The 13,647-nt window shown below is 40.6% G+C and overlaps 1 protein-coding gene across 7 annotated transcripts in view; it reads left to right on the forward strand.

Annotated features, from left to right (window-relative positions):
- The window catches only part of DAAM2 (dishevelled associated activator of morphogenesis 2), a 203,586-nt gene that overhangs the window by 168,981 nt on the left and 20,958 nt on the right, over positions 1–13,647 (forward strand). For all 7 annotated transcript variants that reach the window (XM_071739383.1, XM_071739381.1, XM_071739382.1 and 4 more), the window contains 6 exons: positions 6,993–7,077; positions 8,502–8,608; positions 9,323–9,411; positions 10,157–10,325; positions 12,115–12,222; positions 13,307–13,367. In XM_071739383.1, coding sequence (XP_071595484.1) covers positions 6,993–7,077; positions 8,502–8,608; positions 9,323–9,411; positions 10,157–10,325; positions 12,115–12,222; positions 13,307–13,367 — 619 coding nt within the window. The remainder of the gene's footprint in view (positions 1–6,992; positions 7,078–8,501; positions 8,609–9,322; positions 9,412–10,156; positions 10,326–12,114; positions 12,223–13,306; positions 13,368–13,647) is intronic.

Raw genomic sequence — 13,647 nt, forward strand, 5'->3', positions numbered from 1 at the left:
AGAGGTGAAGAGCTGTGTTCTCCACAAGGAAATATCCTGACCCTAGTGTTAGCAGGCCTAACATGGATGAGAGATTTGGAGGCTGAGCTCACTGTCCTAAAGGATCCTGACAGTTTGCTTTGTGCCCTGTTAACTTCTCTGTGTTGCACTGTGGGAAACACAAGTCACCAGGGCTATCACTGTCTCAGTCATCTAATGTCTGTAATGAATAATGTTACACCCAAGAAATATGACATATTGGATCAGGATTGCTATTTCTCTCTAGATTTCCCTTTTAAAGCCAACTAGAAAAGCAAAAGTGTTTGGGAACTAAAATGGCATCTCTCCATTTATGCCTTTTCCTGTTCTTTGTGCTTATATGGTTCTATTATTAAAGACAGCAATTGGGAGGATTGGCTTCAGATGATAATGTAAAAGGCTTTATGACCCCTTTGCAGTTTTTTTTCATTACAATGCTTTTTCCTCCTTTAGGTTAAACCCTGAAGGAGGGACACTCCCAGCCAAATCATCCCTGGCTGCTGCCATGCCCCTGCTGCTCCTGCAGTGCACCTTACACGTGTGTGCATGTGGCTGTGCACACACACATGCACCAAGAGGGGATTTAAAATTGGTGCCAAACAAAGAGAGTTTGTGCAGCTCTGAGTTGTAGCCCCAGCTTTCAGGTTGCCACGGTATCTGCCAACAGCTGTTTCCAATTGACTCTTACTGTGCATATATCCCTGTAGTTTATTCCCTCTTTGTTTACACTAAACTGTCGTGTGCTTTAAAGTAAAATAGCTGCATGGGCTGGGTTTTCTTTCCCTCCACTACTCAAATGTTTTTGTTTTACTAACACTGTGTTAGGAGGGGTCAGGCAGAGCTCATATTTCATATGGTCCAACAAGCCAAAGCCTAGCGAGATTGAGAAATAAATGTCTCTTGCTTTCTTTCACAGAGAGACCAGAGCACGGTAGACTGGGAAGACATGAAAATTAAATTGCTTGTTGATTGTTGCTGATAGTTAACAGATTTTTAAGCCTTTCTTCCCATTCTCATCTCTTGTTTTCATTTTTAAAAAAGCACTCTTTTTCAATTACTTGATAGCTGCATCTCTCAGTTTTCCTACAGTGGAAGGATGTAACTGTCCTTGTTTAATGGAGCCTGATGGATCCAGAATGGATCTCTGTCCCATAGGCTGACTGGAAAGGTTTGAATAGGTGCAAGATCAGTTTATCTCCCAGTATTTTCAATAGGCCATAGTTCAACAGGGACATGGAAACATCTTTCTGTGGTGAGTCCAGGCACCTACTACCTTCAAATCTGACTTTGTTTCCAGCATACAGTTATTTTTGTCATTTCTGTCTGGAAATATGGTATCCCCCATGAATTTCCTGATGTCTTCCTTTTCCACCAGGCTGGACATTTAATGTCATTTTTGTGTGGTCTGGGAGAATAATCCCAGATCCCTGTATTTCCCTGCTTTCACAAGGAAATTTCCCTGACCTCCCTCACCAGCATGGCTTCTCCCTGCCTCCATTACTTAACTAATGGGTATTATTTTCAGTGCTGTAGTATTTTTGTTGTATCATATATTTAAATGTTCTTGAAGAACATTAAATGGTCCTTGCAGAACGAGCCTAAAATACATCTATTTTACCATCTTTCTCTGTGAAATGCTCTGGAGAGGTCCAGTTCTATGAGACACGTTGTTCAGAAAAGTCTGATTTTATACTTACAGAACTTTTTTTGTGCATGAATTCCAGCAAAAGCATTATGCTAGTGTTCTTTTGAGATGTTTTTGTTATTCCTGTAACCCAGCTAGTCAGCAGCAACCCTCTCAAGAGGCTGGAAACAGTAGGGATGCTAGCACAATGTCATAAAACCAGCAGTAGCAGAAGGCAGAATCTGACTACACACAAATATTTTTAAATGTGAATATGACAACAGATAGATGCTAGCAGCCAGCTTTACCAAACATTTGTGACTTTCATGATTGTTGATTCAAACACCTAGCAATAAGGGAGCAAAAAAGGGACTTTACACCATTTCCAACCAGAATACTAAAGAGACTGAGTATTTCTCTCACAGAGCTGTGCTTCCTCAGTGCTCTTAAACCCTGACAAATCAGACATTAAGAGGACAAACTATTCAGCTTATTTCAATCACCATGTGCTGCCTCTGCTGTTCCCTAGGGCCCTTTGTGCCTTTCTGCCAATGTTCACCCTTATTTCATGGTAGATTCCAAGCAGTGTGATATTTTGGGGTACAGATCATATCTTGATACTGAAACAGCTCACTGACCTCAGCAATTAAGTGTGCTCAGTGTGCTCTCTTGAAAAATCTAGACAATAAATAGTGCCTCCTGGGCTCCTGGTTAAGGTCCACAACAAATGGCTTTGTCTGCTCTTTTGAGTATGATAAACCCCAAGGTTAAACTGAACTCATCTGTTGGTGTCATTCTGTCTTAGATCACAACTAGGAAGCAGTAGGTAGGGTTGTGGTAAGATGAAGCACAGCTTCATTAATACATCATTTTAAATTGGGGATTCCAGGCTTTATGCTGCTTTGCTCTGCTTTCCTCAGAAAGACAGCCATCCCCAGATTCTCCTTGGTAGGAAATCTAGAGTATTTGGATGCAAAGTAGCTTGGCCACTGATGAACTTTTGCTGAAGGAGAAAATGCAAAGCCTGTTTCTTTATGCATTTGGCAGAATACTTTCCACAGTGAAGTGCTGAAAAGGCTCTGGTGGATTTTTTTCCTGAAATGTTGATATAGTGATGTAAGATGTACTAGATACAGTGTTCCAGCTGTTGTCCCCAGATGTTTAAGGCACTGCCTTCTTCACTGATGGGATGAGTTGGCTGCTGAAGTAAGATGTGAAAAGAGTGACTGCATCTTTCTGTCTTCTGGGTGAACATGCATTGAGAGCAGCCTGACTCCTGAACACTGCTTCTGAGAGCAGGGGTACATTTCCTTTTCCTGCCGTTTTTGGGTACTGATGATGAGTATTCCCAAAACATAACTAATTTAGCAGCCTGCAGCTTGGCAGTTGTACAGAGCCCTAGGAGAGCTCATGAGTTAAAAAAGGCTTATGTTCCAGTCACAGAATTTGGGAGGGAATTGACTTGTAGCTTGTGTGAAATGAGTTGTGGATATGGGGAAGTCTGCAGTCAGTAAAAGCTAAGATTTGGGTGAGCTGTACAAACTGGCCTTAAGATGCATCAAAGTATCAGTCAGGATCTCTCACTTTCACTCTCATTTTCCTCTTCAAAAGGAAAAGTGAGAATATGATCTCTGTGGTACAGGAGCTTAATGTAACTGCAACAAAACCCTGAGTTCCCTGGCCGCAGGCAAGCAGACGTCTTTCTCAAAAGCTATGCAATATCCAAAAAAGAAACCATGAAGTAACTCTTTCCTCTGAGGGGGAGATAGTTAATGAGTGACAAGTATTCTGCTTTGATCCATGGGAGGGAGAAATGAGGGGGGGAGGTTACTGTGAGTTAAATCAATGGGTATATTTAAGGAGGAAAAATGAGCAAGCACTGGATGTCTGTAAGGGAAGTTGATGTAAAACTGCAACATGTCTCACAGGCATGTTCAGAGTCAGGCTGCTGGCTTTCTCTGAGGGGATGAAACAATAAACCACTTGATGTCTGCAAGTGAAGCTGGTGTTAAATCAGCCGAGGTGTCCTGGGGAGGTTAGTGATGAATTACTCTGCAGAGTCAATAGAGATTATTTATGAAGCCAGAGGGGATAGAGGGAGGCAGGCTAAGTACCATATCAGAACTTATTTGGTACTTGTTGAGCTTTAACATAGCTTGAAGATGACTCAAGTAGTTGGGCTTCTATATGCTGCCACCAGATGTATGGGTGAGGGAAGAAGGAGGGAGTATTTGCAGTAAAGATCCTTCTCCTTCCTCCTGTGACCATTGTCAGGTTCCTGTTGAACAAAACCAGTCAATATCTGGCACCATGAATGAATGCACTGCAGCTGAGGAAAGGGGCACTGTGTTTTCTGCTGGTCACACTTACTTTCTGACTTCTGATGCCAGGATCCATGCTTTGGTGAAGCATCAGACAGAGAGAATACAGCTTGAATTGTAAGTTGTTCAAATTGAGCTGTCTCCAGCAGCTGGAGGAAAGAGTGTCTGGATCGTCAGAGCTTGTAAGAAAGTCACTGCAGACTTTCCAATAGATACTGAAGTGTAATTTCTGAAGTGTAAATTTTTGGGCCATAATTCCACTTCAATTTGCTGTCTGTCCCATGTGAGTTTTAGGCTCTGAGGGATGCTTCTATTCAGTCTCAATGGATTTTATGTATCTGCTTTAGGTTCCTCTTTAATCAGTTCACCTGTTTCTGTTTAAAAGCAGCACATCTGTTTTACATTACTGCTGGCCATCTTTAGGATCTGCTGCATGGCTGGGCATGAGTTTTGAAAATACAAGAAGAGTCACTTGATTAACAATTCCTTGGCAAGTTATTCAGCTAGTTTTTAAGTGGGAAGATCCCTGGTTTGTGCCCTTGATGCTTACAGCTCTTGAAATGCATCCTCCCCTAGAAGACGAACATACCCAAGTTGGAACAGTGGCTGTGAATTCTTTTGTACTTGTAATTGGATTGGTAGTAGTCTAGGATTCACACCTGCAGGCACCATGACCCTCTTGCAGGCCTGTAAGTGACTAAGTTAAACTGCTTCTCAGCAGGGAGCTGGCAGGTTTTCTGCTTCTCTCTACTGTGGGCTGAACCCCTCAGGCCTGATGTTTTTCTGCTGATGACAGGGTACAGAATCATCCAAGGTATCAAAGTGTTTGTAGAACTGTCTGTCCTTTGGGCTCTCAATTATTTTTGAACACAAGATGTTTTCAAGTGTATTTAGTGCTGATGGACGGCAGCAAACAGAGGGGCTTGGAGTATGAAGTCCTCAGGCTCCTGGAGAGAACAGCAAGATTAGCAGTAATATGCCCTATACTTACATGTGTTGATGTACATCAAACCTGTCTGTTTGATCCTGTGTACTGCATCCCCACTCACACACAAAGAAACTTGCATCATGTTATGGAGTGGGCAGAATGGTAACTGCTCAAGTCATTTGCATGGAAAAAAATGAAAGTCACTGTAATTCTTTTTATCTTTGTTGACAGTAGCAATAAAAAAATCCCACCTTGCTGTTCATGAGTTGGCTTATTGCATACCCACTGACAAAACCGTGTGCCTGTGTCACAAGACAGAACTAATTTGCAGATTTGACCTCCAAATTCTGGAAAAGGTGCATTCTAAAGGAAAAATAACTAATAAAATTTAGCCCTTTAAAAACTGCAGGCACCAAATTGTATGGGCATGTGTATATTGTACGATTAGGAACCAAGCACACACTCACCAATACTCTTCTCAGCCCTCATGTAATCACAGGGATTGATCAGTTCAGGGTCATACAGCCATGGATTTTACAATTCATTACTATTAAAGTCAGGAGAAACCCTTCAGTTTTCTTATTGAGACTGTGGAGCTTTGTGCATAACACCACATTGTTTGCTCCTGAGCCAAACTGATGACTTTTCATTGTAAAACTTCCAATCCTTCTGTGTCATCCAAGTGTGGCCCAATTGAGTAGCTTTCTGGAAATTCAGTAGCCTTAGCTGGTATCAGTTTGGCCTCCTTGCCAAAAGAAGACAGAATGACCAGCTAGGAACAGGTTGGGAGCAATTAGTCCAGAAGTATAATATTTAAAAGCTTTCAAATGTCTGCTGATTCATATTTTAGTTTCCATCTGATGGCTACATTGGGCAATATTAAATTTTTTTTAAGTTTCTAAATTTAATAGCATTTCCTGTCTGTAAAAATCAAACTCATTCTTTTGCTTTTACCTAGTTCCAAAAATACAGTTCTATCCAAATGGCAATAGCAATGTGAAGTTTCAACATGGAATTTCTTACCACTGGAGACAAAAACATTCTGCACCATGTGTCAGCCTCTCATTTACATTTGCATTTTGTCTTTCTGCTATCAATTAATTATAATGATTGTAGAAGGCCCATGGAGACTGCTGACTTCAGTCCTCAAATATTTCTTTTCACGCTTTCCTATTTCAGTCCCAAATTTGAGATTTTCTTGTGGACAGTCTTTCTTTTATGGCTCACTTTGTCCTCCCCTACTCTTCTGAAATAACTGATGAGGGTGTCATGGGTTGAGAGAGTGAGGTAGAATTTATCATTTGTGCTTTTGTTGGTTGCCATCTGCACTGAGAACCACCAACTTTGTTTCATGTAATGTATCAGACCTTCCAATAATCACAAATTTTGACTCCTTCAGGTCTTCTCTGGATTTCAGGTGGAGAATTTGAGTTTTTTAATGATTCTGGGTTTTGTTGAAACTAATGACCCATACTCATTGTACTTATTGTACACAGATTGACAGGAATAGGTGGGAAGGAGATTGTAATTTTAATACCTCAGATAATATTAATAAGCTCCTGTTTGCAGTGTTTGTTTCATGTTGGATATGAAACATACATATGTAGATGCCATCAATTCCTTCACCTATGAATGCTGACAGGGTAAAATTAGCCAGCACAACCAGCCTTCTTACAAGAAACCCTTTCCTCAGATCTTTAAATATCAGTCCCATTACTCTGGGATATCCTTTAATATTCATAAACTGAGGTGTTGCATGGGCTCACAGTCACAAGTCACATGAAGGGTTTGACTACAGCAAAAGTACTTGATGAGGGAGGTATCTGGTGGAAGGGAAGTTGGAAGCACTTTGGATCTATGAGGACCTGATTGTTTTTAATCAATACCTAATTTTTAATATATGTGTGATAAGCTGATCTAAAAGTCTCTGCCTTTGGAGTCAATTTGTTATCTTACTGAATACTCTAGAAAAGGATCATCACAGTGGAGCTTCCTATGGTTATTTTGTGCCTTTTTAGTACAGCTTTTAAGGCTTCCTACTTTGTGGATTGTCAGTCAGTTAAGTTTTGCACTAACAATACAATGTTGATGCTGTTTAAAGGCTGAAGCTGTCTAATGAAGAAATCAGACAAGCAATCTTGAAGATGGATGAACAAGAAGACCTAGCAAAAGATATGCTTGAGCAGGTGAGAAAGATTACAGTCAGATAAATCTTATTCTTACATTCTTCACTGCCTTTTTTTCTCTAATTGACACAAGATGTGTGTAATTACAGTTAGTGTGAGGTTTCTTGTCATGTCTTCTCACCTGTGAGAAAATGTTCTCATAGTTTTTTCCATTTCTTCTTTACAATCCTGATTTTTTTTTTAATTTGGGTTTTTTTTTTGTTTTTTTTTTGGTTGGTTGGTTGGTTTTTTTCTTTCTCTTTTTCATATCCTTCCTTCTTCTGCAGTGGAAAGCCATGGACCAGACCACCTAGGGTCAGTGGTTAATCAGAACTAGAAAGCATCTCATTCTCTAACTAGAATGGTTAAAAAGGGAGTTGAGGACTTTTATCCCCTGCAGTTGTTTCACAGCATAGCTTGTGTGGAAAAAGACCTTCAATTAGACCACCATTGCCCAATTTCCCTCCCTTATAAAGGGCAAGATGATGCTTTGACAAAAGATGCATATGATAAAGTTTCTTAGAAGTTACAAGAGAAGTAACTGTTCATTATAATAAGCAGTATTAAAATGTTATAATTCTGAACTGCCTGACAAATATGATTCTTTCTTCTTGTGCAGAGTATTATGTTGTGTATAAAAAGCTTTTTCATTCTGGAAATTTATAACCTACAAGTTATCTAAATGCTCACAGCTGCTCTAGAAGTCACCAAAAGCTTCTGGTGGGGCACACCTTTCAATACTAAACTTTTGAGGAGTAAGATAAAATGTTAAAACATGGTAAAAAAGCAAAGTCTTGCTAGCAGTTTTTTGTGGGTCTGTGCTGAGACTGTGTGCATGGCAATATTTATAACCATACTGAAGTACAACTACCACTAGATATGTCAAAAATCTGTTCAAGTATGAGCTTTTAAGGTCATCATATGAATAGCAGCCAGTGTCAGACATGTATCCAGTCCTTTGGTTATTGTTTATTGTTTCAGCAGCATAGAGCAGATCCAAGAGGGAGATAGATGAGGCTTTGTGTGGGTACTTAACACTGAGTGGGACACATCCTGCTCTTTTTTGCACCATTCTAAACTGCCACCAATGCTGTGGGAATCAAAGTTGTTTCTGTACTTCCCCTTGAGTAAGTTGCAGTAGCATTTGGCCTTTAGGGCTTAGAAATGGGAAATTCCCCAAAGAATTAAAAATTAATCTACTGGGGTCACTGAGGGATAAAGACACAACAGCAGGCAAAGGTTTAAAAAAGGTCAGGTTTGTAGCCACAGCTGCACTTTTTTGAAGTTACAGTCACATGGCTGAGTCAACGTAATGCTTCCCCTTGGTAGCAGAGAAATATGAGGCCCCTCTCTCTCCCCATCAGGGTTTGATTTTGGCTCTCTGTCCCTCTCTACCTTTCCCTGGATCTCTCATCTCAGTGTTTGGTTTGTGTCTGCCATTCTAGTTGCTGAAGTTTGTTCCTGAAAAGAGCGATACGGACCTGTTGGAGGAGCATAAACATGAAATAGAACGCATGGCCCGGGCAGATCGTTTCCTCTTTGAAATGAGCAGGTCTGTTTGATACATTATGGGAAAGTGCACTGAGGGCTTCTTGCAAGCAGCTGTAATTGTTATTGAAAATGGATCATCTGGCACTGAGGGAGAATGTGCAAGAGATTGTGGGCCAGAATTATATCCGGTGCTTGCCAGAAGCCCACAAATGTTACAAGTGTTTCCGTTCATGACACAAACTTTTATTGATGATAAGCACTCTTCATGCTGTCATTTAAGGACTAGTCCCCTGATGACAAGCAGAAATCTATCTCCTCTGCCTAAACTTGTTCACACAAAAGATAATTTGGATCCACCTCTATCAGATGTAGTGTAGCCAGAGGTCAGGATTTTACATAGATCTTTTTTCCATTCAGCTGTCCTATCTCCTCATCCTCTGACCTTGTTCCAACATTGCTACACCACGAGTAGGATTAACATCTTATTTTGCTAATTGAGATGCAGCTGACATCTCCTGTGACTGTCAGATTTGGAGGATAAGGAGAATTCTTCCACCTCTTTTTTAGTTATGATCAAAACATGCCTGGAGATCTTCCATTTTCATAACAATGAATTGCTTGTGTAGTGTTAGGTGTTTGAACTATGCTTTAATCCTATGCATAAGCCCTGTGGGTCTCGACATCCGACCATTAAATTATGTTGGCAGCATACTTGATTTGGTCTTCAAAATACATTTCCAGTTCAAGTGTTGTTTTTCCCCTACTCTTCATGCAGGATTGACCACTATCAGCAGCGGCTGCAAGCATTATTCTTTAAGAAGAAGTTTCCAGAGAGACTGGCAGAAGCAAAGCCAAAAGTAGAAGGTACAATTAAAGCTTTTGCTAAGAGCTGAGTAAAAGTACTGGGAAGGTCAGAGAGGCCATCTTCAAAGGATATGTGCAGAACTTGTACGGTCAGTGAATCCAAGGGATGTCATGTGATAAGAAACAAAATCTACCAGACACTCTTCTTGGACTCTTTGACTTGATATAGTCAATGTCATAATTGTTACGCTGCAGATATGACCTGACAGATGTGATGGTGTCCTACTAGGCTGTGCTGAGCTGCCTCTAGCTTTTAGACCTTTCTGTGCAGGTCAGGCTTTCCTCTCCACCCCCGAGTCCTTGCACCTTCCCTCTCCCTGGGGCAGTTAGGATATCTCAGGATCAGGGTATTCTGGGAATGAGTAACTTACCAGGAGGGAGAATGTATGGTTTCTGTGCCACATTCACTCTTATCATAGAGAAGAGGAGAGCATATTCTGCTCTGCATTTTCCAATATGCTCAGGACTTACTCCTGTCCTCACTGGCTATGGTTTAGAGTCTGATGTCCAGGAGGACAAACTTGCTCATGGTTTCAGAGGAGCATTCTGCAGGCTGGATGTAGTGCTTCTTCCTTCCAGTTGACCTGGGAACACACACAGTACACACACACACAGGCTTTGTAGCAGCATTTTCTGGGCAATAGTCAAATGGGTATTTTAGGGTACTTCAAATTATGGGCTCAAGCATTTTAAAAACATTCACTATGTAGTAATTTGTTTGGTTTTTTTCTTCCCTTTTTTCAAGCCATTCTTCTGGCATCCAAAGAACTCATCCGAAGCAAACGTTTGAGGCAACTTCTGGAAGTAGTTCTGGCCTTTGGGAATTATATGAACAAGGGTCAAAGAGGAAGTGCATATGGCTTCAAAGTCTCCAGCCTGAACAAAATTGCAGACACCAAATCCAGCATAGACAGGTAGGCTAGAAGGCTATAAATGAGTTAATTGCTGCTGCATCTTTATCACAGTAACAAAAGTGGGGGTTTTTTTTGTTTTAGCTCTGTAGACCTTTTAAAATAATGTCTTATTTGGCATTTAAGTGGTGTTTTTTACTCTAAAAGATCCTTCAGCAGTTAAGACCAGCTGTTAACACGGCACTCAAATTCTGCTTTTTCTTTGGATAATGCACATCTGCTGTTGGATTGTGTTTCTGCAACACTATACAAAGATGACAAAACATAGTATTCCACAAATAATTGAAATAAGTTTGGAGGGGAGAAGGATTTCTCTGGAATTTGCCCTTTATCCCAAGGTTTTATGACCATGATTTTGCAAGAAAGAAAACACAGAAAACTCTGACCACAGTTTTGTGTCTCCTGTGAAATACAGCATATGTTTCTGATGCAGCACTGTCATAAACTGGCTCTCTACCTGCACCAGTAATTGAACCACAAGGCATAGCTCAGAAAGACTGAGTCTGGTTGTACTGAGAGCACTTAAGGAAAATCGCAGGTTCTGGGAAGGTAGAACTTACTATTTATGGATAAGGGTTGCAGATATTTATAGTGCTGTCCCATGTTTTGCCCCATATCCCATTTCTGGTTGTGGAAATGAATCCAGCTGTGACTGGGGACGGAATATCCCTTTGGGGCTCCGGCAGCACTGTGGTTTTCCTTGGAGCTCTCCTATACTGCTTCTTACTAACTTGCACCTTCCTTGACTTGTGAGACCTGCTGAGACCACAGTTGTGGTGAAATGACTTCAGGCTGTGACAGAATGAATAATGGCAGTAAGAAGCCATAGGAAATTCATCCCTACCTAATGGAGTTTGAACTAACAGAGTTCTGTTTTGACTACTGCAATATCCTTTCCATATTCCAAGGCTAACACTTGTGTAGCTGGTGTTGAATGTTTTTCTGCCTTAATGTAGCTTGGCTTGATTTTCCATATATTAATAGTCCTGTGCAGATTCTGTTCTCTCACCAGTTCCCAGCTCCCAGGCTCTACTCTGTTTGAAGGGGTGGGCATCTGCTATCTTGCCTGTCAGTTAACCACTTAACACCCAGCTCAAGCAACTGTTGTGGCTGGGTTTTCTCTCTACATGTAAATTCACTGATGCAAATTTCATCAATTAAATTTTTTTCTTAAATGCTCTCCTGCATGTCTCATACATCTCATTTCTATCCACTCCAGGTGAGCTGACTTTGCTTTTGCAGTAGTGATCCTGATCATTGCTCGTGTTCCATTACTATGAGAGTTTCCTTTGCAGCTTCTTCAGTCTTCAGTAACCTTTTCTCTTCCTAATTAACTCTTAGGTTTTTCTCCATGTTGCCTCTGACAAGCACTTATGCTCTGTTATGGGTTAATGTCATTTTAGTACTGTTAGTTGTTTATTCTCTGAAGTACCTAAGGCCAAACAGTATACTGTGTTACACAATTTTCTGTTACACTGTCTACACAGTTGGATGAAAGCATGTTGGTACTTCTAGAATAAATCAAGGCACAATAAATTGCTTGAGGTCTTAGGGAGGAAGGTTTATAAAAATGTAATTCATTTCAATCTGTGATGCTTGTCTTTCAATAACAAAGCTACTAACTGCTGATAAATTGTTTGCTTTGTTCATTTAAGGACACGTTCTACCCAAATGTTTTTGACTGAACTGTCACAATTCTCCAAGCACTCTTTTGCTTCTCACCACCATCTTCCTTCTTATTTCTTCTCCCCTTTCTTTTTCCTTATTTATTTTTTTATTTTATTTTTTTTAGGAACATCACACTATTGCACTACTTAATCATGATATTTGAAAAGAATTATCCAGATATTCTAGATATTCAGTCTGAATTGCAGCATCTTCCAGAAGCAGCAAAAGTCAAGTAAGTCCAGTGCTATTACTTGTTCCCAGAGCTGGAGTTCCCAGTGATTTCTCTTAACTTAATGATCATCATTTTTTTCATTGCTGCCTTTCAAGCTCATGGCCAGCCTTTCAGCTGTAATGCCTTTACTCCACACCCTTGATGCTATTCAGATATGCATCAATAGAGAATTTTGGTCTGAAAACATTTGCAGATAACTAAATTGACAGCTTTACTCAGACAGGCCTGTATTTACTTTATTCCAGTTAATGAAAGACAAGTGAAAAAAAAAAGTAGGTTCACACTTAAAGGCATTTATTAAGGCTTTACTGGTGTTTTTGAGATGTAAACTACTATTCACCAAATGCTTGGAGGAGATGCCTGCAAACACAAATAGGTACTCACTAGTTACCTGGAAATGAAAAGTAATTTTTTTCATAAAAGTCTTAGAAAAAACCCCTCGTTTTTATGTGATGAGCAGAAATTCATCACAACACTTGTATGTAGGGAAGCATGAATTAACATTTACAGTAGGGTTATATGCTCTGTTACAATATGCTCAGTTACAATGTAAGTTTGCCAGGACTACCATATGGTAGAAATGCAGTTGGAAAAAAACATGTTTGGACTGTAAGAAAGACAAAAATCACATGTAAATGTACTATTAATGGGACTTAGTTGTTAAGTGTGTCGAGAATCACATGTAGAGATAATCTGAGAGCAGAGTGATTAATGTGTGTCCTCGCTTGTGTGTCAACTGATTATTGCAAGCCATCCATGCTGTCCACCATCCCTGTGGGAGGGTCAGGCTCAGCTCACAGGGCAGATATTCTGAGGACAATCCCCCTCTTCTTCCCAGGAAAATTCCAGTCTTTGGTGTGAACACAGGCGAGCAGAGTCTGCCTCATCACACATTTCATACAAAAAGCAGCACAGAGCATTAGCAGCCCCTCTCCCCCTGGTTTCTAAGCATCCGGCATGGCTGGTGCCAGGGGCCGGATACCAGACTTGATGGGCCAGGGGTCTGTTCTGCTGCACAGCTCCTGTACTCCTGTGTAACACTGCTCTTTTTGTTTTATCTGCACTCTGCCTGTCTCCCGTGCAGCCTGGTGGAGCTGGAGAAGGAAGTCAACAACATAAAGACCGGATTGAAAGCTGTTGAAGCTGTAAGTATCTGAAGGTTTCCAAAGAGCCATACTTAGAATATCTTATGCAGAATCAGGGGCACTATTTATTTTTTGATAAGAGAAAGTGGGCTTTCTTTTTCCATTTCTTTCCATTTCAGAAAAAAACCCCAAATTATAAAAAGAGGTAGGAACTTTGATATTTGCATCTTCCTTATATCATTGACATATGTGTGTGGCTTTGAACAGCCCCATGCGTTTGCCTCCTCTGTGAAATGGCAGCTATTTCCCTACCTCTCACAAGGGCTGATGAGGGGAATGC

This window comes from Heliangelus exortis, chromosome 3, assembly GCF_036169615.1.
Source record: "Heliangelus exortis chromosome 3, bHelExo1.hap1, whole genome shotgun sequence".
Classification (NCBI taxonomy): Eukaryota; Metazoa; Chordata; class Aves; order Apodiformes; family Trochilidae; genus Heliangelus; species Heliangelus exortis.